Below are 23,687 nucleotides of genomic sequence, written 5' to 3' on the forward strand. Positions count from 1 at the left end.
GCCTGTTTCATGCATGACTGCTTAAAAGCCACGTCAGTGTTTGGAGCTGGGGTTTTGATGCTCAGGAAAACGGTTGATTCGTCACTAGTGAGCGTATGTCAGTCATCATAGTAACGAATCATAACAACTGCCTTTCCATAGCCCCTTCGGTATGAGGCTCTCGAAACACTGTAGATGTTAAGCCTCACAACACAGCCCTGTGAGCAAATGTTATTTCCCCCATTTTACAGTAGGAGAAACTGATGCAGGGGAGGGGTTAAATGAGTTACCCAGGATCACAGTGTGAGCCAGATGACCAAATGCAGCAGTCCTGTCTCCCAGGCTCCTACTCTAAGCTACCAGACAACACTCTCTCCAGTGTCTTCAGACCCCACTCCTGGAATAAGTTAGCAAGGCCCGGTCACTGCAGCTGAAAGGAGACGCTTCTTCGGGACTGTAAGCTCAGCAGTCACGTACTTGCCAAAGCATCGGATAAACATTTACATTTCCTGCATGCATGTACGCTGCAGCTGGCAGTGCCCAGAGAAATACCCCCTTCCCTTTCCACTAGTATTTGGCTGGGAGCAATCAGAGAGGGCAGGTGAAAGCTGAATTCCCAACAATTCCTGAGGTTCCCACACTTGAGATCTCACAGAAGTCCTAAATACATTGGCATAGGCTGCTGGCAGCAGCTTTGGGTTGTGGGGGGACAGGCGGGGGCACATGTGGAAGTGAGGTGGCGGGAGAGATGAGAGGGGAAGGGTGGAGGAATCTGTGTCTGATCTCCCTGCAGCGGACAGATGGTCTTCGGAGAGGATCCAAGGAGGAAATCTAGATCAGACAGGCAAAAGTTCAGGGCGAGCTGGCTGGCTGCCTGGCAGGGTTCAGAGTGTGCTGCTGTATCAGGGCGTTAGAGGAGATAAATGCCTCGCGCAGGGGGAGGGAAATCCTGAGGTGTAACTAAGCACTGCAGGGGCTGAGATGCTCCCCAAGAGCACTGCTCCCAGTTGGAGGGATCAGGGGACATTTCCATAGGAACGATCTCAGCATTAATTCTCCAGCTATCACTAACTTGCTTGCAGAATTGCTCCCTCCATCCTTTGTGTTGAGGAGCCATCCATTCTCAAAGCCTTCTTGAGTCTAGCATGAAATATAACGGGAGACATTTGCCCTCTGTCATAGATCAAGATCCTGGCACAACCCAGATGTATCTCCCCAGATTGTCTCGTGCAGTGTCTGTTTGTAGCCATCAGCCATGGGCAAATGCTTAGCGACAAGAAGACACAGCTGTGGCATTACGAGCAACAAGGTGGAAGGACAAGTGACTTTAATCATTTGAGAAGGGCAGTGATCTCCCTGGAACACATGGGTCCTCATTTTCCTCTCATTTACCCCATGTGATCTGACCTCACTGTCAGTGTATTGTCACTGACTTCAGAGACTAACACCCGGGTGAGTGAAACCAGAACAAGGACTTCACAGGTGGGATTTTCCAAGGCACTTAGAGTTGTCTTGACTCTGCTGCCTCTGAACGCAATAGGAGTTTTACCATTGATTTCAATGGGAAAAGAGTTAGGCTAATCCCGCACGGTTGGGCAAATGCCATCCCACAGCCTTATCGCTACTATGAAGTGGAATTTAGCAATGGAGACACTGGAATTATTTAACTACTTCCCCAGGTCAGGTCAGTCTGGGACTGAGCTACTGTCTGATGTCAATTCAGTGATCCCTGGAGCTAGCTGAAAATTTTCTACATATGAAATTTCAACAGATTTTTTAAAAATTTCTACACACACACATGTGGGTTGGTGGGTGAAAGTGTGATATAGTGCAGAGTTTTCATGATATTATTTTCTTATTTGTCTGTCAACTACTAAGATGGCTGAAATGCTTCAAAATTTGAAATTTTGATGAAAAAAATGGGGTTGGGAGTTCTTGAAAACTGCACGATTTCTCCCTTGCCCCTTGTTTTCTGATCAGCTTGAATGGCCAAAGTGGAGTGAATTTGATGGGTCTTTGTCCAGTTCCCAATGGACAACTGACTTAACCATCACCCTAGCTCACTGGTTTTCAACCTTTTTTAATTTGCAGACCCCTAAAAAATTTCAAATGGAGGTGAGGATCCCTTTGGAAATTCAACCTGTGCTCCTAAAATAGAAGTCTTAGACTGAAAACTGACTGAACAGAATTACAAATGTTGCACAAATGCTCGGCCTGGCATTTGATGCAGCCTAAGAAAGGCCTCTAAACTATGGGCTGCTATGGCAGTGACAACACTTCCAGGTTTTGACCTGTTGGTACGGCTATTCACATACTTTTGATTGATCAGAAAACCCGAATGTCTTTTCTGGGATCTGAAACTTTATTTTCATAGTCACCTTTCCTGGACCCCTTAGACATAGTCTGTGGTCCCCCAGGGGTCCACGGACCACATGTTGAAAACCACTGCCCTGGTTGGTACTAAATAGCCTTCTTAGCAATGTCATTACAGAGGCCAACGGTCTGATTCTCCTCTCACCTAAGCCAGTTTTACACTGATCTAACTCCATTGATTGCATTGGAGTTTGTCCTGATTTACCGTGATGAGAGAAGAGAAGCAGACCCCAATGGCCATGGAAACTTACTTAAACCACTGGAGTTGGTTCCCCTACTGAGAAGTGAATGAGTGCGGCAGAATTTGCATGGATGAGACCAATGCTGTCCCTGCGCTGTGAGTCCGCTGGGGATATCAGACTCCCGGGCAGACTAGCTGGCTTCTTTCAGCAGCACTAAATCCATGCAACAAATTATTATTAATAATAATTAATCATTTACACGCCCACCCCCGCCTCTGGAGTGTGTAGAGTTTCCATTTACCCAGGCTACCCTTTGTGCGTTGTTCCAAGTCATTTAAAGAGCTGCGTCTTTAAGAAGGCATGAATGGAGGTGCAGAAATGCAGCAGTAGAGGCTAGCAGGGGAGCTAAAAGGAAGTCTTGATTATAAATTGTTATTATGGAACAGAGCTTAAAAACCATCAGCTCTTGCTGACTGTTAAGGAAGCAGCTCAATGGGGGTGCGGCTGGCCCATGCCCACGCAGTTCAGAAAAGAGAGCTAATAGGAAGAAGGCAAACGAGACACAGATGGCAACAGACTTCACTGACCCTGACCCTCAGCTGGGGAGCAGGGAAAGCCTCAGGTGCATCTTAATCCCAAATTAACACTCTGCCTTCAGGCCTCCCATCTTTGCTGTTTGTAATTAAGAAATGTGAGCGCTTGGTGTCTGTGTCTGGCTCCTGGCACACACGGGGGTGATGGTTTAAGGATGGATAGAAGAGATCAGCATATTAAACTCCTTGGGGGGCCTGCTGCTGAGGGTGGGTTCCTGCAGCCCATTTCTCCTGTTCCAGGTTCTGTTGACACACTGCAGGCCCCTCTAGTTCTGGGTTAAATCCTCAGATGGGAGTGGATGTGATATCTAGCGACTAGACCTGGGGGCTGGGGCTCAAGACTCTTGGGTTTTACTCGTGGCTCTGTTGTGTGATGTTGGATGAGTCACTTTCCCTCTCTGTGACTCAGTTTCACCACCTGTGAAACAGGGCTGACAACACTGCTTCCCGCCTAGCAGCATGTGGCGTGATTACTATTTGCAAAAGGCTTTCAGTTCCTCTGGCCAAAGGTGTTAGCGTAAGCGTGAAGAATTATTAGTAGCAGCAGCTAATAGGGGAAACCCTTTCCCCAGCTCCCTGCTAGGTCTGGAAAGGGGAAACCCTGCAGCTTCGTTACATCATGCGTCACTAACCCACAACGTACCAGATGTGTCAGAGGGATACCAGTGTGGCATTGTGCTTGCAGAGCCTGGAAGACTCAGCCCCTGGAAAGTGGTTAAGATCTCAAAGTGGGTGACAGCTCTGCTGCCTGGGATTCCGATGGCCATAATACTCGTGTATGACATAGTGTGGACAGACAGACAGATGCTGATGTTGTTCCCCTCTTCTCCCCATATGAAAACTGCAAACTCACTACAGTTGTGGCCTAGAGAAGCAATCTAACCTAGACCTTCCTTGCCCCTGAAAGTAGGATGTTCAGACAGTATTTTATTACACTGGCTGTCATTTCATACCCCGGGAGCCCTCCCATCTCCAAACGCCACCTGTGGCTTTTGCTAATCTTCCTCAGGGCCCCTTATCGCCTCCTGCTTCCTGATCATCATGCCACTGGCCCCATGCCATTTCCACTAGGAAATGCAAAAAGCCACACATATCAAGTCCTAGCTTTGAACTGGAAGCCACAGCAGTTACTGGATCTGTTCGCCATGGAGATAGTCACCATGGAGCTGTTGCCGTAGTGGTGTTTACTCATAGTGAGAGAGAGAGAGAGATGCAAAATAATGTTTTAAAAAAAGAGATTTAAAAAAACCTGTGTTGGTTTTTTTTTAATCATCTGAGTATTAGTGAGGTCAGCAATTGCTCCATCAAAGATTTCCCCAGTCTCTACTTTCCATTTTTCTAAGGATCCTTATTAAAAAACCTGTTTAAATGTCGGTGTTTCATGGTAACAGCTAACAAAGGGGAATTACAGAACAGCTCGGTGACGGTGTCCCCCACCCCAGGCCAATGAACTCAGCACCCTCATCTCTTGCAGCAATGTCTCACGGGATTCTCTTGACCCCGGAAGGTCAGCACCTTCGTTTCAAACCTCCTCCAGAAGCACAGCACCCCCTAGCAGCACGTGGAGACATCAGAAAGCTCTCCTTTGAGGAAGCTGTGCGCTGTTTTTTCAACACAGACAGTCTCTGCTCCTTTGGATGGGAGCTTGGCAGCTGCTAGTGATCAGGATGTTGGTGTTTCAGGGGGGAGGGGACTGAGTGAGAACCAGCCATGTCTGTTCCAAACTTTCTCCTCTGGTTTGATCTAGGGAAGAGAGAAGCTAATTCCACCTGGCTGGCTCTCTGAAGGCAGGGATCAGTTGCAGTCTATTTCCAATAAACCACAGTCAGATTTCATAAATAATCTTCATCCTCATCATGCTTTGCCCACCTAAGCTTTTGGCTCTCAGAGCACTAGCCCAGCATTACTTAATCACTCCTCCCAGCACCACTGGGAGGTTGAGAGGGATTCGTTTCACACTTTTAAAAATGAGAATGAGACACAGAGACGTGTGGTAAGTGGCTCCCCAGGGTCACACAGCAAGTCTGTGACAGAGTCAAGAAGACAATTTGGGGGTGCTGGCTCCCAGTCCTATACTCCAGACCAGTGGTTCTTAACCTTTCCAGATGACTGTACCCCTTTCAGGAGTCTGATTTGTCTTGCGTACCCCAAGTTTCACCTCACTTAAAAACATGAGCTTTGGCTTCAGCCCTGTGCAGATTTCTGCCCTGGGCCCCAATGAGTTTAATGCTGGCCCTGGTGACCCCATTAAAATGAACTTGCCTACAGTTTGGGAAGCGGTGATAGCATATAGACCAGCATAACAAATCATTTTCTGTATGAAATTGTAATTTGTACTGACTTCGCTAGTGCTTTTTATGTAGCCTGTTGCAAAACTGGGCAAATATCTAGCTGAGTTGATGTCCCCCCCGGAAAACCTGCGTACCCCCCGAGGTTTCACATACCCCTGGTTGAGAACCACCTCGACAACTTTTGCTCCTGATTGATCTAAGGCAGTAAAGCTAAAGGGGGAAGCCCTGAAAATGAATGTCAAGGGACACTTACTCCCCCTTTTCCCCCGTGGCTTGTCATAGAGCATCGGAGCTCTCAGGTGGGCAGAAAGGCTTTACAAATGTATAGATCAGGTGCCTTTGGAATCTTTGTTGTGATCAAAAAGGGGAATTTAGACTGCATTATGCAGAGATGTGACTCTCGTGGGTAGTTAAACAATCTTTGCTGAAGCCAGAGCAGCTACTGGATTGCTTCCAATCTTATCTGATGTATGTCAGCCACTTTTCCTGGCCACAGAAAATAGTCTTGTGTGTATTGTCATGGCAATGGCTAATTCTCCTGCTCACCTGACTCTCCTTTTGCCTGGTGGCGTTAAAGAAATGGGTTGCACGCAGACACGTGGCTGTGATTGATGCGGTGCAGAAAGAAGTGGGTTTTCCAGGCATTATAAAGCAGTTCCTCTGCCACTCAGCATGCTGATCATGTACAGCATGAGGTGCAAAATCACAGCTCCAGATGCTAGGTTGCTGCGAGCACGGACCTATTACATGTGCAGTTTGTCGAGAGCTGAGATACTCGAGACCCCAACAAGTCTACCTCACTCCAGGCCCAACAAGCAATTGGGAACAGTGGACTGCAGGAAGGGCCCCATTCAGAGTCTCCAAGGAAGCCAGTTGTCATCAGTGCAAGCCGGGGAAATTTGACACGCAACAATGCAAACTGATGGTGAGGAACATCCTGGCAATATGGTCTAGAGGTTAGTGCAGAAGACCGGGAGTCAGGAGACATGAATTGATGTCAGTTGGAATTGGAATTGGCACTAGTGAAAAATCACTAGGGAACTGCTCTCGCTCCTGTTGAAGTCAGTGGAGTTCATTATGTTGAATTTAATGGGAGCTGGATTCGGCTCTAAGGTCCAGATCCTCAGTGAAAGCAAGGCATCTACATATTTTGGAGGATCTGGGCTTACGTGCCTCCTACAGGCATCCATGAGCAGGAGCAATCCCTGAGCATGCAGAATTGGCCATCCAAAAGAGAAACACCTGAACTTAACAACCACTTTTGGAAACGTGAAACTCAGGGGGGCAGATTTTCAGATGCAGGAGGTGCACAATTGCACGGCGAATGTGAACAACTATCGAGATAGTGGTTGCAAATAAAGTAGTTTTGCATGGAAACGTGCCTTAATTAGCCATTTGCTTGGGCAGTCGCACAGTTTTCATGCATTTGTGCATCTAGCTAGTGTGAAAATCTGGTCCTTCATCTCTCTGTACCTTGGTTTCTCTGTCTGTAAAACGAAGAATAATGATCAAATAGACGTCCCAGTGTGACGCGAGGTTTAACTGAGTGTTGCTTGTGAAATGCTTTGACAGCCTCATATGAAAATGATTGTTATTAAAGCAACGAAATTTTGTAGAGTATTTTATGCCATCTCACATCTCTTGCTCTTGTAGGTCCCAGAGGTAACCAAGCATTTTTTAAACGTGGTTTTACTTCTTATTATATACCATTTACTCCAGTCTTCACTGCATGCAATATTTGGGGCACGTGTCTCTAAGACACCCAATTAACAGGGGAACGTCAATCCAAACGATGATCTTTATTCCACCATGAACTAAAAAGGTGCTGACATGACACTCTAGAAAAAGTATGTTGATCCCTTCATGACTAAACTGTTTAATAATACTGTAATACTTAATGCTAAGGATTATTTATCTAATAATGATTATACCATACAACCTCATTTTCCTGTAGTGCCTGTTACCTGAGGATCTCCAAGAACTTTACAAACATGAATCATTTAGTTAATTATCTTATTAGTTAAGTCTCACGCTACCTCTGTGAAGCGGACGTCTATCGTTTTAGCAATGTGGAAGCTAAGGCTCAGAGATGATTGTTGGTGATTGCCATTGTTATGACAGGTTCTCTAGTTCTGGCTTGTTGGTCCTGGCTGGCATGCAGTTCCCTACATTTTTAAGCCTGCCACACTCAGACAAGTTGCAGGCAAATTGTGACTAATTCTAATCGCTGCATCTAGCTAAATGAGGTCCAGTTGGGTCATGATGCCTTCTGATACATAATGAAAGAACTTGAATGTTGTTTCACATCACCACTGTGTAATCCTATTATCATCCTCCATTTGTATTGCCCCACTGCGTCAATCCAATCCAAGCTCCAGTGTGCTGGCCATTGTACTAACATGTGGAAAAACACAGTATTTGCCTTAAAGAGTTTCCAGTCTAACACAAGACACAAGTGAGGTAGGATTAGCCCCATGTTCTTTGAAAAGGTTGAATTCCACTATCTGAAGATAAGGAACATAGATTAAGAGCCAAGACCATTCAGTTATATTTCCAAATAGCAGTTCTGCTTCCCACACCAACACAATACTAGTCAGCCAGTGGTTTTGTTTTCCTTTTAGCTCACCAAGAATGGCTGACGGGATGGTTCTGGAGACTTTGGCCTGATGACACTAGCAATGGGAGTAGCACTGGTATCTGCTTTACAGACATCTTGCTATGGGGAGGGACCAAACTCTACTACTCAAAAAATTCCTTTTGATTTCAGAACCATTTGGTCATGGTGGGAATAAAAAGTTTTCCTTTTCCATGCTACTAAGGAAAGGATCTATGATGTATGGAGGGTCCACAAAAGGGTTAATGAGTTTGCATTTGACTCACCATTCGGTTTACCAACCAGTCCCATGAGTGTGTGCTTGGGTGAGGTCACCTCTGGAATTTAGTGTCAAGACTGTAGCAATTTTTAGACCTTTTGTGGCCCATATTTTGTTTTCAGTTTTGTTTTGCCTCTTTTCATGCCCTCCCCAACCCCCCGAAATGTCATGTTTTTAAGTGATTTGGTCACGAAGACCCGGCGAACTACTTGATTTTGAATGTTACGGCCAAGGCGCCAGTTTAGATCCAAAAAATGGATTATTCGGCTTGAAGGAGCATTTTGAATTTCATTAGGGATGTTTTACCCACTTTGCTTTGGTCTTCTTGGTAGAGAGTTTGTGTGGGTGGAATCTGCAAAGCCAGCTCTGCATCGGAGCTCTTCAGCATAGATCATCCCTTGGCTATTCCTCCAGAATTCATTCTCTTAATCAAAACAAGTAGTTTTTTGTTCTCATTTGGTTCTGCACCCTGAAATATAATTGATACAAACACAACAGAAGATTAGAAATCCCAGCAACCCAAGGCTAGCAGCCGAGTCAAGTAGCATCAGCCCATCCTTGAGGTGCTGCAGGATAAATGACAAGCTGGGTGTTTGTTTCTGAGTTTTGGTAATTATAATGGAGCTGAGATGCTAGTTTAGAGAAACTCCAGTGGCCTTTCAGAAGTTGCTGCCTTGTCAGTCAATGGCCAGAGCCCAAGGGCCACAGAGTGAGTGAGAGAGTGAGCAATGCTTAGCACAGGCTGGGATCCCACTCAATCAGCTGCCCCAGGATGGTGCTTGAAACGCATCCCGGGGTACGTTGACTACCATATAGCTCAGGTAATGGCTGCTAAGTTTTCATTACTTACTTGTTTACCCTACTGGTGTGCTCCCATCCATGCTATGCAACGGTTTGGCTCTTTTACTGCTCTTACCAGTGCAATCAGGTCAGATGCAGTAAGGGCTGGAGGATGAAGCCACCAACCCCTCTGAGTTTCAGAGATAGCTCATTGGGCACATCACAAGCCAGACATAGCATCACACAACTCTACCAATGCACTTCAGCGCTTACTCATAGTACCCCCTGCCAGCCAAATTCTACCTCCACCCGCTTTGCCCGTGAACCCCTAATCCTCCACTTGAAAATCCAGTCTCGGCTCACCTACATTGCTCTGATGATTGTAGGGTGACCAGACAGCAAGTGTGAAAAATCAGGATGGGGTGGGGGTAATAGGAGCCTATATAAGAAGAAGATCCAAAAATCAGGACTGTCCCTATAAAATCGGGACATCTGCTCACCCTAGCTGATTGACCTCAATGTGGCCCTGTGGCGCTTCCTACTGTTCTAGTCTTGGGTTCATCTGCTGATGCACCTTAACACTGACCTGGTGCAGCCTGTCAGTCCTTGCAGACTTTTCTAGTTTCTTATTCTTTCGTGCCATGGAGAAGTGTCTACTCAGCACCTTGCTAAAACCACCTAACTGCAGTGAAACCAAGTCCGCAGAGAGGAAAAGGCCAGTGCATTCACTCCATCCCAGAGATCTACACAGTTTAGTTATCCCTCTTCCGCCTGGGATTTTAAAATGCTTGTGGGGACCCCAACTTCCTCAGAGGCGGGGGATGCTTCTCCATGGCTTCCCCTAGGCCTCAGCCTGAAGCAAAATTCAGATTCTGAACACCCTCGGAGTTGGGGACAGTTCTAGTTTCATTGAACGAAACTGCGTTCCTTCTTTCTATTGGGGAGGGCTGTATTTCGCACTGTGCAAGCTGCCACTGGATGTTTAGGTCACAGGCTGTTTTCTCTTCTCTCATGATGGAAATAGCCTGAGGCCTGGAAGAGCTTTAGGAGGAGCACAGCACTGGGAAGCAAGCAGAGCACCTCGCCAGGAGATGACTGAACTGCTCTTAGCCGCTGGATAATTAGGACCTTGCTTTTTGGGTCTCAGTGAAACAATTCACCTCCTCCTGTCCCGGTCGCTTGTCTTTCTAGTTAGGTTCCTTCAACCATGTGAACATGCAGGATGCTGCACATTCTTTTTGACACAAGAGAGCTGCCACTGATGTCTGAGGACACCTGGCTGTGCTCAGAAGTATGGCACGCTCCCTCTGCATGGCAAGCACATAGGTGCCCCACAGATCATAGGAATGGCATGTGCTGCCTTTCTGTCTCGCTTCCTAACTGCTCATGGCCAATTCTGGTCTCAGCCGTGCTGTAGTGACGCTGTTGATCTCAGTGGAGTTATCCCAGGCTCACAGTACATTTGTATAACTGAGATCAGAATCTCACTTACGGTCCATAATGTGCCAGATTCTCTGCTCTTGTCACTCTATTGATATCAACAGAAAGGATGAAATCAGCAGAGAATTTGCCCCACGGCCTTTATTACTCATGAGGAGGGGGCCAAACAAACGTTCAGTCAAAGTCTATTGTTTCTCCTCAAGATATGAGCACAGCAAGCTGTGACACCACTTCCGTGAGGATGGTAAAGCTATTCCAAGGGGAGAAGGCTGAAGGCATCTTGGAAGTTCTTAGTTTCTAGTATGTGGTTAAAATCTTCAAGTTGATGTCTGTCGTTTAACAGCTGCTGCTGTTTCTTCGCTGCAGAGCTAAACCCTTTCTTTCAGCTGGCTCTTCCATCCATCTCTCACAGATGAGAGGAAACTGCATGGAAAAATTGAATCTGGATGGGCAATAAGGGGATGATGCATGAAGGCATGTGACTTCCAAGTCCAGAGAATAAAAATAGCAGAAAAATCTGCCGGAGAGCAGCCCTTTCATTATTTCTGTTTCTTGCACAAGCTTCTGCTGTTGGCACAGACTGGCAGGCTGACATTCCTTTTGGGCTTCCATATGCACTGCCAGAAAGAGCTTGGCAGCACATCGTTAAAGGAGGAAATAAGCCTCTTTTTTGGAAGCCATTTCAAAGGCCTGGGTGACGGATCAATTATGGTCAGACCCCCGTGGCACCCTGTGGGGAGTGAAGAATCTGGGCTGGGATTGTGAGTCACCAGGACTTTGTTTCCTGCCCACTCATCGTGGGGGGAAGGGAGTCTTGATTCCCATCCTGATGTTAGAGCTGCTTCTGGGGGCTGGCTCAAGTTAGTTGTTGGGAGAACAAGCTTTGGAAAAGGACAGCCCAGTGCTTACCTCTAAGTCTGCTTGATGTTGCCGCGGTGCTGTGGTTGCCGTGGCTCAGGAGACTGAAATCTCCATGACGATGCATTGGTACCACGGCAACCAGGCAAACTGATGTAACAGTATTTGATTTGGGTTAAAGAGCAGCGTATCCGAAGGCAGAAAGTAGAGCCAGGTGAAATGTGGAACTTAGGTGTGCTCACCCATCCTCAATTCTAATATAACCTACGCATTCTCTTTCATAGCATATGGGACTCTCTTAATTCATTTCCCAAGGCATTTGTAGGGGAAGTGTTTGTGCTGGTGAAAAAGTCTGTGGACAGTGAAAGGAGCAGATATAATAAGCCTACAGGTGCCAGTCTCTAATCTGGAAGAGTGAGTAGCCGATGCCAATTGTCTGCAAACACCCTCCTGGCTGAGATGAGTATTGGGACACGTTGAAGAAGTCGTGTGGGGAAACCAGCACCTCTACTGTCCGCTATGTATTATCTGTTTTGTGGCTAAACAGAAAACTTCATTCTCCAGCAGCACAAAATTCACCCTTGCCTGTAACCCATCCACCCAATGTTTCCTTTAAAATTCAGAAGATCACCTCAGCAGCATTGTTTGAGCTAGCCGTCTGGGGCATGCAGGAAGCGTTTGTGTCTGGTCCTCTCTGGCTAGCAGGACCTAGCCAAGATCTATCAATAGCAGCACACCAGCTGTGACACTGCAGGAAGCCCAGGGTCATTGTAGATGTGGTCAGAATTCCAAAGAGGCACCAACATGGTAATTGACAAGTTTAGTTCAAATAAAATGGTGGGCTGGATTCAAATCTTCTTCAGTGACTTTCCAAATTGGACACAGCTCACTTTCCTCTTCCAACACAGCCTGGGCAATGCAGGCAGAGCAGAGCTGTATTTGCGGGAAGCAAAGGCCGATATTATAGCACTGTTTCGAGATCTTATTCTGAAAACATAAAATAGATTTACTATTCTTGGGCCCTTTGCTGGCATCAAAGAAAATTACACTTGGCTGAAAACGAGAGACAGCCAACTCCCTTGCTTTGCTTGGGGGCGAATGGCCTTCCAGGGAGATTGCTCCGTCTGCAGAACTAAATCAAGTCCCTAGGGGACCTCTGAGCAAAGAATGGCTCCAGCAGGGAGAGTTTAATGAGCTCCTCTGGGAATAGGACCTGTTCTTTTCCGATTGGAGCCAGTGGGAGTTGAGGGAGCTCATACATGGCAGGGTTGGGCTGGATGTTTGGAGAGGCACCTCTGTGCAATGCTGATGCCACACAGATTTGTTCTAGGAAGAAACAGTGAGATTTGGACACCCCTCAGAGCAGAAGGGGAAGGGGAATTCTCAATGGGTATTTAGCAAGCTTAACACAGAGCATAGCAGGACCCTCTGAGATGCTGGTTCAAATCCAACCCTGGTCAGAGGAGACTGAAAAAGTCATTGCTTCATGCTAGTCCTTTAGTGGCCTATGTGACCAAGCTGATGGTCTCAGCCCCGTTCTGAGCAACTTCATAGGGAGGTAGTATTGCTCAGTGAGTAGGGCACTTGCTTAGGAGTCAGGAGAGCTGGATTCTATTGCCACTGGCCTACAGTGTGACCTTGGTCAAGTCACTTCCACGCTCTGTGCCCCTCTTTCCCCTCTCACTCTTTTTCCTTGCCTAGATTGTAAACTCTTCAAGGCAGGGACTGCCTCTTACCAAGTGTCAGTACAATGCTTATCACATGGGGCCCCCAATCTTATCTGGTGCTCTCTCAGTGCTACCATTATAGAAATAATAATCACTTGTACAAATGCCCTACCATGACTAGCACCTCAGCTGGCAAGCTGACCGCTCATTGTGCCTGGAGAATGAACTCCCAGTCCTTGCTGGGGTCTTTCCAGATCAGGTCTGAGGTGGACTGGCAGGAGGGGGGGAGGTGTGGGAAACATTTACTGATGCTGCCCCTGATGCTCCTTTTCTAGTGATGAATAGAAGCCTCTTATCTGAGTCTGTCACTCCAGCGCCTTCTATCAGCACCTAAACCCCTTGAAAAGAAAGGCAGGCATTCCCAGAATGCCTATGGGGACCCAGATTGCTGGAGATATGAGATGAGGCAAAGTTATTTTCCTGCTTGTAGATTTGTGCATTGGAAGCTGGGGCAGAGCACAGCCTCAGCATTCAGAACCAGGCCGTCAATGCCCCAAACTCTCAGGCTGTTCAGATCCAGGGTGTTGGTTCAGCCCCTTGTGAGGGACGCAGCTAGGAGCTGCAGAGCAATTCTGCTGACTCATGAGGCACCCAAATCAGGTGGGTCTCATTAGCTCCCCCTCAAGAGGGCAAAAAATGGGGGAAAGAAAGAGAGGAAATAGAGGATGAGACAAGAGGTCTTGTGCAGAAAAATCCCCACAATCAGTGAGCTCCAGAGTGAGCCCAGGCTAAGCCTCCCTCAGCACATGAGGAACCAGGTGATTCAGATGTTTGACAACATGCACTTAATATTCAGTCACAACAGGCCATGTGGTGGTATGTCCCATGACTGTGTGAACTCCCCATGCGCTGAATACCCTAAGGCAATTAAAAACCTTTCACAAACCCCTCTAAAAGCGCTGGTATATTGATTACAAGGCAAATACATTAAATAAACTAGTTTTTCCTCTCCCCCCAGGGAAACAGTCCCACCACTTCCCACGACCCCTATGAAACTCAACAAAGCAACCACATAACCTGAAAGCCCAGGAATGGCAGATGGGATCTCCCCTGCCCCTCCCAGCATTGACCAATAACATCATTGTAATTATATATGTCAGTAGCACCCAGAGGCCCCAATTGTGGATCAGGGCCCTGTACACGTCATTAAAAAAAAGACTGTCCTTGCAACAAAGATCTTACTGTGTTGGCATACAATGGGTGTGAATCCTCCTTCAAAACAACTTTCTATGTAACATTCATTTTTTAAATTGCTTGCTCTTGGAGGATGGGGTTGGACTGCAATGATCTTACAGGATAGCTAAGAAATAGGGTTGGGATTTTCAAGCTGCCTAAGAGATTTAGCCACCCAGTCCCCCAGTAAAAATCAATAGGAATACCCCATTTAAAAAAATCAACGGGAATTGGGAATCCTGCCCCACTCCCCCACCCTTGAAAATCTTAGCCCAGACTTGGCGATAAATAAAAGCTGTTTTGTTGGATGTCATAAAGGATAGAAACCGACTGGGGTTGGGGAAGGGACACAGCACAACAGAACTTGATTGGATCATGCAATTTCCTCTTACGCTTGATAGAGAAGAAGGATGGTCCAGGGGTAAGGGTGCTCTCCAGGAACTTGGGAAAGCTGCATTCGGTTCCTTGCTCTGCCACAGACTTCCTAGGTGACCTTGGGCAAGTCACTAAGGCTATATCTGCACTGCAAAGGAAAAAACATGGCGCTGAGTCTTCAAGCCTGTGTCAACCAACTCAGGCTGCATGGCTAAAACCACCAGTGTAGCCGTTCCCGCGTGGGTCAAAACCTGCTCATGGTTTTTAGCCCCACATGGTGAGCCCAAGTCAATTGACCCAGGCTCTGAGACTCGCTGCTGCGGGTTTTTCTTTGTAGTGTAGATGTACCCTCAGTGTCTCGGCCCCGTATCTCTAAAATAGGGATATCAGTACCCATGCATACGCACACCTTCCAGGGATTTTAGCGGAATTTGAGGGTGCTCAGCACCTGTCAGAGTTGGGCCCAATTATGTAATGTGACAGGACTGTGATAGGGACAGGCATAATTTGCAGGGAGGAGAGTTCACACACTCACATGATACATCACATGGCCGGTGTTGTCACTGAATATTAGGTCTACACTGTAAGTTGACTGAATCATCTGGCTCCTCACAGCACTCCAAGGGAGATTTCTGGTAGCTGTTGGGAGAAGTGCTCTCTCCTGAAGCCTGTGCACACTGGATTGGCGATCGCCTTAAAAGTTCAGGACAGAACTGACGTGCTCGAGATCAGCGCCTGGCCTTCTATTTGATTTATTTTCTCTGTGGGGAGGGAGTCTCCGATCTCTGTTCCATTTGGATTAGCCGGCGGGATGTTGGCCGACTTGTAGCAGTGTCAGATGGGGACTGTGTTCACCTGTAGAAGGTACTGTTCGTTTATTTCCCCTGGAAGAATGGTGAATGTGGAGAAGTGCTGAGTTTGCTCTGCTAGTTGTATTTCCTCTGAGAAAGAGAGATGGGCTGAATAACCGCATCACATGTCCTCTCAAGGTCCCTTCCAGCCTGATGTTTCTATGACTCTATGATCAGAGTGAAACTCCCTTCTCAAATTCAGTGGAAATTTGGATCTGGATCCAAATTTTATGACTTTGTCCTATCAATCATTTTTTATTTGTCCTTCCTGTTGTTAGCAATGTGTACCTGGAAGGCTGTTCATCCGTTTAAAACAAGAGCCTTTATAGAATAGATTTTGTTGCCTGATCTATTGAGGCCCTGATGGTTTTCTACTGGTTCCTTTTGGACTATGTGTGTCACGTCCTTGGCTGTTTTAAAGCCACATGAATCGGTGCTTCGCCGGCACATCCTTCCTCCACATGCCCATGGCTGGAATTTTTAAAAAGCCGAGCGTTAACACTTCATGCTGTACACAGCAAACCCACAAGCGTGAGAGGGTTCATGCAATGGACTCTGGATTGCATGCGCTGGGACACAAAATTGCAGTGAGGTTTACCACATTTCCAGGTGCTTGTTGAAGGGAATGGCTGCCCAGCTGTGGACAGGCTATCCCAGTAAGCTGCATTCAGTGGGAAGGTTTCTGCCTTACTGCTCTTGCAGTTGGAGTTTTGCCTAAGAGAAAAGTGGATTTATCCCAAAGGTCTTGAGCTGGAAATGTCTTTTGCCAATGGGCTGGGCTGATGTCATTGGAATGTGTCCCACAGTTGGGGGAGGCCAGAATCCTACTGGCCTCTTACTGTCACCAGCGTCCAAGAAATGGAAAGAAAACAGACCCAATGGATCTCTCCTCCAGACACAGCCAAGGCACTAAGGGTAACTCTCACAGGTGTTTGAGAGTGAGTAGATTGAGACGGTAACAGGACCAAGATATGCCCCCATCAGGCTAAAGACTTGCTGGGGTTTAGAAGATGCAAGCCAACGTGTGGGTGTTCTTGAGGCATCGTTACAGCCTGAGGTCTAGTTTCACAAGCGCTCTACGCTGGCACAGTTAATGCTGGTTGCCAGTGGGCGGTGCACCCATTTACCCCAGCCATGTCATTCATAATGGTGTAACTTAACAGTTGCTCCCGATTTACATGGGCATAAACGAGATCAGAATAAGACCCCGTGGGTGGTGGCTTTGCTGTACATTGCCCTAGCACAAGACGGCCCAGTGACTTGCCAGTGACATGGATGGGGGGTTGTCAGCAATTTCCTTCCCTCCTTCCAATATTTTTCACCAGCCCAGGAGCAAAACCATGCCAGATAATGTAGGCTCCTTGGAATGGAATTCTCCTAAACGTGGATCCTCCGCTTATACGGCAGCCTCTGTGCAGGAAACCCCAGACTGGGTTGTGTGAACTTCCACCCCTATCCTCTGCCTTTTGGAGTTCTTCCAGCCTTTGCCTTTCAAGGACTGTTCGGTTTCTCTGCCCATCATCCATGTGTAGGCAACTAGCTGATTTCCCCTTTTTGCTCTTCTGATTACAGGGCGACCATAGATGAAGTGGAAACAGATGTGGTGGAGATAGAAGCAAAGCTTGACAAGGTAAGTGAGGGAGTGGCTTTTGGGGAGATGGCTGGGGTGAGTCTTTGGTTTAGGAACGTGGCCCTGCCAGCCTGTTCTGGGCACAGAGCCCCTGCTCAGACTGTCAGGAAATCGTTGGTTGATACGCTGGTTTATATATGATCATGTCTTCCTGTACTGCTTGGCCCCAGCCACTGCAGCTCAGCCATAGGTGAGGGAGTTGGTTGCTCCTTTTAGCACAAGTAGCTGGGACTTGTTTCTGAAGAGTGGTCAGGAGAGTTCCACTTCTTTGTGCCTCTGTTTCCCCTTCCACTCTGTCTTTGGCTTGTCAACTTGGGTGGTAAAGCTCTGTGAGGCAGGGGCATTTCTCACTAGGTGTCTGCACAGTAACTAACGCAACATGGCTGTAGCCTCAGTTAAGACCTCTAGGCAGCACAGTACAGTAATAGAAATTAAGGGGCAGTGGTCACTCCGTGATTGTGATGTCTGTAGGTATGCAGCCTGGGTTGTTTACAATAGTGCTCAGTAACTCAGAGCTGGGGTTCACGGAGGGGAGGGTGTATGTGGAATTCAGCTGGGAACAGTTTTAACAATATCGTGTCGAATCTGTTTCTATTGTGCTAAAGTCTTAAAAACCATTTCCTATCGCAACAATCACCTTAAATAGTTCCCCTTTGGGGAGGATGTCTAGCCCATTGGTTAGATGAGGGTCAGGACTCCTGGGTTCTACTCCAGTCTCTGCCAGAGTATTCCTGTGCAACTATAGCTTCGCTGCACCACCTTTTCTCGAGCAGCAAAAGAAAGATAACACCTACCTCACAGCGACTTTCTGAAGCTTAATTAATGTTTTTAAAGCGCTTTGAAGTTTTTGGATGAAAGGTGCTATAGACATGCAAACTGTTATTATACCATAATGAAAACTGAGTGTGCGTACACCACTGGCCTCTGCCGGATAGAACTAGAACTGAATTGAAGCCAGACTTCCTGAGTCCCAGGATGGTATCTTAGCTCTGGTCTACACTGCGGGGGTGGGGGTAGGAATTGATCTAAGTTACACAACTTCAGCTATGTGAATAATGTAGCTGAAGTTGATGTACTTAGAGTGACTTACCGTGGTGTCTTCTCCGCGGTGAGTCAACTGCTGCCGCTCCCCCGTCGACTCTGCTTGCGCCTCTCGTGGCGCTGGAGTACAGGAGTCGACGGGAGAGGGCTCAGGGATCGATTGATCGTATCTAGACTGGACACGGTCAATCGATCCCCACTGGATCGATCGCTGCCCCCTGATCCGGCGGGTAGTGTAGACGTACCCTTAATCCTAAGAAGTGTGAACCTGAAACCTGCTCCCTTACCGATTTTCCTCTCTCCTATTGTGTGCACATGCTTGTCCGCTATTGGAAGGTTGTGAACGAGTGCCAGTCTTAACAGGGCTGATCTGTTTAGTGTAGGGTTTCTCCTGAGGGCTGGGCAGTGCCCACTGACTGGTTTTTACTGTATGTTTTTCTGGGTGCAGGGACTCTGATTTTAGACAACATAGTATTGACTCAAGTGCTAAACAAACAAACAAAAATACATTCAAAATACAAAACATTCTAAGGATGTTGCAAAAAGATGTAGAAAAAGCAGCAAAGCAGGTCAAATTTCCTGTTTTTGGACATTGATTGTGCCCCTTTAAAGTTTCCAAATATCCATCTGGTTGTGCTACTGCATGATTTGACGAGGTCTCTATCAGCAGCCACAGAGGCAAAAGCCGCCATCAGCAAGAATAGTTTGTAATAGCCTGGAGTTTTAGAGTAGGTGTGGGTGGGACAAGAGTTGAAACAGTCTTGGATCCAAGTCAAGAGACTTATGACAGAAAATCATGTTGTGCCCCTCCAAATGTCGGAAACATCTGCCCAGTTATTTCTGGCTGAGCAGACAGGTGGAGGAACCAGTGATGGTGCTGGAGTTTAGCAGGGAAATTGTGTGTTGCTAGAAGGGGAGAGAATGTCTGCATCAGACTAAGAGATTGTCTTTGCTGAAGTCACAGGCCTTAAGAAATGGGTGGCCTGAGGGAAACAAATAGGTGGTGTTAGCCGAGTTCCTAGTGGACAGGTTCCTGCATAAGATAACTAGCCTCCTCACTGGAAGATGAAAAGAACCCTGAACTCTCTGTTGGCCCTTAGAGCTGGTACCTTGGAGGTAGGACTGGGGTGCTTTGATTGTACAGTATTAGGTAAGCTTGTTCTGATAATTCCATTAGTGCAACTAAAGGCCATTGGTTTCCAGGCCTGTCAATCTGGAACCCTTCATAGAATATCAGGGTTGGAAGGGACCTCAAGAGGTCATCTAGGCCAACCCCCTGATCAAAGCAGGACCAATCCCATGATAGATTTTTGCCCCAAATCACCCCCTCAAGGATTGAATTTACCATGCTGGGTTTAGCAGGCCAAAGCTCAAACCACTGAGCTATCCCTCCCCAGTTTGTTAGCGCTAGAATTCTATAAACAGTTATTCAGGACTCACAATTTCATTGCCTAGAGGGATGCCCCATAAATACATTTCCAATAGATTTAACAAGAGAGCTAATTAGGTAGAGCACCTTTGGGCAGGGGCTATCTTAAACCTATGGACTCATGTAATTTGAGCCCTCTCCAGATGACAGCAATGGGCTGGTCTTGAAACTCCTTCCAATTTGAATGACAGCTCTCATGAGATCGGTTTTGTTTTCACATTGTTTCCACCGGTTTGCACCAAAATCTGGCATGGCTGGTCTTGTGAAATTGTGGCTGTGTCAGAATCAGAAATAGGCCCACGCAGCCTGGAACCGAAACAAGTAAAGGTGAGTTTGGATCCAGGAATTTGAAGCTGAAGGCCACTGTTGAAATTCAAAGCAGTTATGCTTTGAGGGTTCATTCTGGGTAGAATTCTGTTCGTTTTGCTCAGATTAAAAAGGAATGTTTGTAGGGCCCTTATACCATAGTGTTTCACTGTCCTTAGCGGATTTATTGTCAATATATCTGTATAGGACAGTGGCACAGGCAAATTAAGCAACTTTGCCCAAGGTAACACCGTAATCGATGTCTGCACTAGGAGCTGACCCCAGTTCTTCTGAGCCCTTGTCCAGTGCTCTATCCACTAGGTAATCCTTCTTCCTTGGGAATACTAGTGGAATAAGGCGCTATTCAGTGCAAGTGAGGGTGTCAGGATCTGTCTCTTAAGACTCAACTCTCTGTCCTTCCTGTGGTTTGGTGGGTTTCTCGGTCTTTAATTGCTTTCTACAGTTAGAGGTAGAAACAGCTGTTTCTAAACTTTGCAAATACGGCTGCTGCCTTCACTCTGACCTCAAGTTTGCCTCCAGCTGTTGCAGACTGCTTTCCTACAAATGGTGCCCAAGGCTTCTAATATTTCAGGAGTCTTTCTGAAGCTAGGGAACATAATTTCAGAAAGCTCTCGTGCTGAATGGCCCTCAGTTACTAGGAACACAGCCTTGGCCATGTGTGCGAGGAGGTATTTTTAAAACCGCCACGTTGCAGAATAAGCTGGATTTCCTTTCCAAAGGATCTGTCCAAAGCCCCTGGTGTCTGTCTGGGCTCCAGATGCTACAGGAGCTACATCGGTTTGTTTTCTTTCTTTGGGGTGGGATGGAATAGCACAAATGTTCCTCTAGCATCCGGTTCTATTCTGCCAGATTATGTGAACAAGAGAGAAAGGAGGCGTGTGAGAACTGTGTTCAGATAATACTCTGCTAACACAGCTGGAGACCATCGACTCACCCCATAGGCTGGTCACATTTATCAAAAATGGCTTTACAGTCATTAAAATGGATGATTTTGGTTTCTCAAACCAGTGAAAAATTGCTGGGAAAAACTCAGTTTCCAAAACTGTTTGGTTGTCAAAAACCAACATTTTTCATTTTGTCAGAAAAAATAAATGAAACATTCAGTGACAAGTTTTGAACAAAAACATTTTTGTGTGTGTTTCTTTTGGAGTGTGTGGATAAGACAGTATTTTTTAAACCAGCCTTAACTGTGGGTAGTGTGGTGGTTCCCTCTGGCAGGGATTCTATAGTGATCAAGAAGAGAGATTTTTGAGTCCTTTCTCTCCCCCATCCTTTCTAAAAGGAGAAACTAGATAACCAAGGGATTGTGAGTTCTGACTCACTGCACTCAGTGGACAGGCTGTTTCTAGGGCTGCTCGAGAGCTCACATGTGTGTGTCTGAAAGTCTCTTGTTTCTGGACACTTTCCATGAGGTTGTGCCTAAATTAGTGATCCCAGTCAATTAATGGACCCAGAGAGGGGCTGCAATGGGAAGCGGCCTCGCCAAGCTCTAGAACTTTACAGGAGTTGCTGGGCACCCAGGGGCGGCTCAAGCACCAGCGCTCCAAGCGCATGCTTGGGGCGGCAAGCTGCGGGGGGCGCTCTGCCAGTCGCCACTAGTGCGGCAGGCAGGGTGCCTTCGGCGGCTTGCCTGCGGAGGGTCCGCTAGTCCCATGACTTTGGCTGAAGAAGCTGCAGGACCAGCGGACCCTTCATGCTTGGGACGGCAAAATGTCTAGAGCCATCCCTGTGTGCACCTATATTTAAAACAAAGGAGTGGGTCTTACTCCGCTGTCAGACTGGTGGCAGTTTGGACTAACTTCAGTGGTGTGGTAACAGTCTGTAATGTCAGTAAGAGGAGAATGAGACGCCCTGTGTGTAGACACGTCCCTCACTAGAGCTAGGACCTTCCACGTGCACTGAGTGAAAACAACTGTGCTGTCTAGCACCACTAGCCGCTCAGTTAGAAATACCATCATTCCCTTCAGCTCTTTAGTCGTCAGAGGTGCTATTTCCCTGGGCTGCAGGACTGACTGAGACAGTGTTTAACAGTTAGCTAGAGTCCTCTGATTTTACAGGGATCTGGTCGTTGGCCCAATGCGTATTACACAGCTTAAAAAAATACAAAGCCCTCGGATCCATTATATCAGATAAATGTTCGTCAGGCTGCTAAATGTCACAGCCTCTGCCCTTGCTTTCCTTTCTCCCACACCCAACCCACCTCCTGGCCAGTAAAATCCAGAGAGAACGTATGAAGCAAATCACCCACAAGACAACTCTCAAACCTGCAGTTGAGTTCAGAAATCTCAACTGAATAGTTTTAACAAATCATTTTGAGCATACAAATGGACTGCAAACCATTCACTTCAGCTACTCATCCCCTCCTTCCCCCTGCCGCCACCCCCGCTCAGGCCAGTGTGAAGGTGCATTTCACCACTCTACCATTAGGCATGCAGTTGTGCCTCAGTTTCCCTACCAAGGACAGTCTTCCCCAGGCTGACAGTTTGTTCTGTCCAGACCAAAAATCCTCTCCTTCCAGATCAATGAAAGTGCAAACTCCTTTCATCCTCCTTGGGCACAGCCCTCGGCTAGGGTCTGTGCAGTCATTAAATCCACCCCTCTTGGTTGCAGAAGGCTTCCTCCCCACTTCAACCAGGAGTCAAGACCTCACTGTGCTACAACTTCCCATTCAATCCTTCCCCTCACCTGCAGGGTTCCCATATCACCTCTCTAGGTAGCATCATACTGGGGCCTTCCGTTACGTAAGCTCCAGCCTTCGCACGCTAATACATGGAGCAGCTTTCCTGCTGCCCAGGGCCACGTTCTCCAAAGCCTGCTTCCCACAAGGCCTTCCTCTGACCTCTTGAGCCAAGCATCTGTCTGCAGGGAATGCTCCCCACCTTAGTTCAGGCCCCAGCACATCACCATCCTCCCCCAGGACTCTAACTGGCAGCAAGCTTTTCTCTCTGGCTCCCTGCTTCCCGGCAGGTCTTGCTGTAGCTTGCAATCTGGGAGGCAAACCAGGCATAGGTGAGAGCTGTGGCCTGAGCCTCTGTGACAGCTGGCATAGGGCCATCCATCGATTTGGCCATGCCCTCACCTGGGGGCTGCCCCATGGCCTCCACCTGAGCAGAGAGGAGACTGGACGTGTATGCTCCCTCCCTTCCTGACAGGGGTGTTAGCAGCAACAGGATTCTCCTTCCCCTTGCTGGGCAGCAGCAGTGTGGCCCCAACATGATGCCTTGATCCCGCCCCCCGTCCCCAGTGCCCCTCCCAGAGTCTTGTATGATTGTGAGGCCTAGTGACTCCATTTGCTGCTGCTCCTGCCTCGGCTGTCAGCAAACATCATTGCTTTACACCCATGCCACGTTCCCAAGCTTTTCTTTGCCATCATGAGAGCTAGAAATGTAAGCGCCAGATCCTCAGCTGGTGCACATCCACTGAAGACAATGGAGCGACACCGATTACCCCAGCTCAGGCTTTAGCCTCTAACTGTTTTCTTAAATGACAGCAGGGTGAGGGTTGACCTCACTTCCTGATTCTGTCCTGTGTTGATTCTTTCTGTTTGGATTCCCATGTTCAGACTAATAATCCTCTGAGATCATGGGCATTTCACAACTGGTGGCTGTCTGTCTGCAACCCAGGCTGGGAGAGAGTGTCTGTCGCCCACTAGTGGCCGATCAGTAAACCAGAGTAATGCAGTAATGAAGTTACCGAGCTAGGCCAACAAGTAGCAATGCAGGGTTTTAACTCTGAAGGTTATGAGTTCAAACCATGGCATTGGCC

The 23,687-nt window shown here is 47.3% G+C and overlaps 1 protein-coding gene across 1 annotated transcript in view; it reads left to right on the top strand.

Annotated features, from left to right (window-relative positions):
* ACAP3 (ArfGAP with coiled-coil, ankyrin repeat and PH domains 3) overlaps nt 1-23,687 on the top strand; it is a 167,773-nt gene that overhangs the window by 51,270 nt on the left and 92,816 nt on the right. The window contains exon 2 of the mRNA XM_075060413.1: nt 17,068-17,125. Within this exon, the coding sequence (XP_074916514.1) occupies nt 17,068-17,125 (58 nt within the window). The remainder of the gene's footprint in view (nt 1-17,067; nt 17,126-23,687) is intronic.

The sequence above is a fragment of the Chelonoidis abingdonii genome, chromosome 23 (genome assembly GCF_003597395.2).
Source record: "Chelonoidis abingdonii isolate Lonesome George chromosome 23, CheloAbing_2.0, whole genome shotgun sequence".
NCBI classification, from domain to species: Eukaryota; Metazoa; Chordata; order Testudines; family Testudinidae; genus Chelonoidis; species Chelonoidis abingdonii.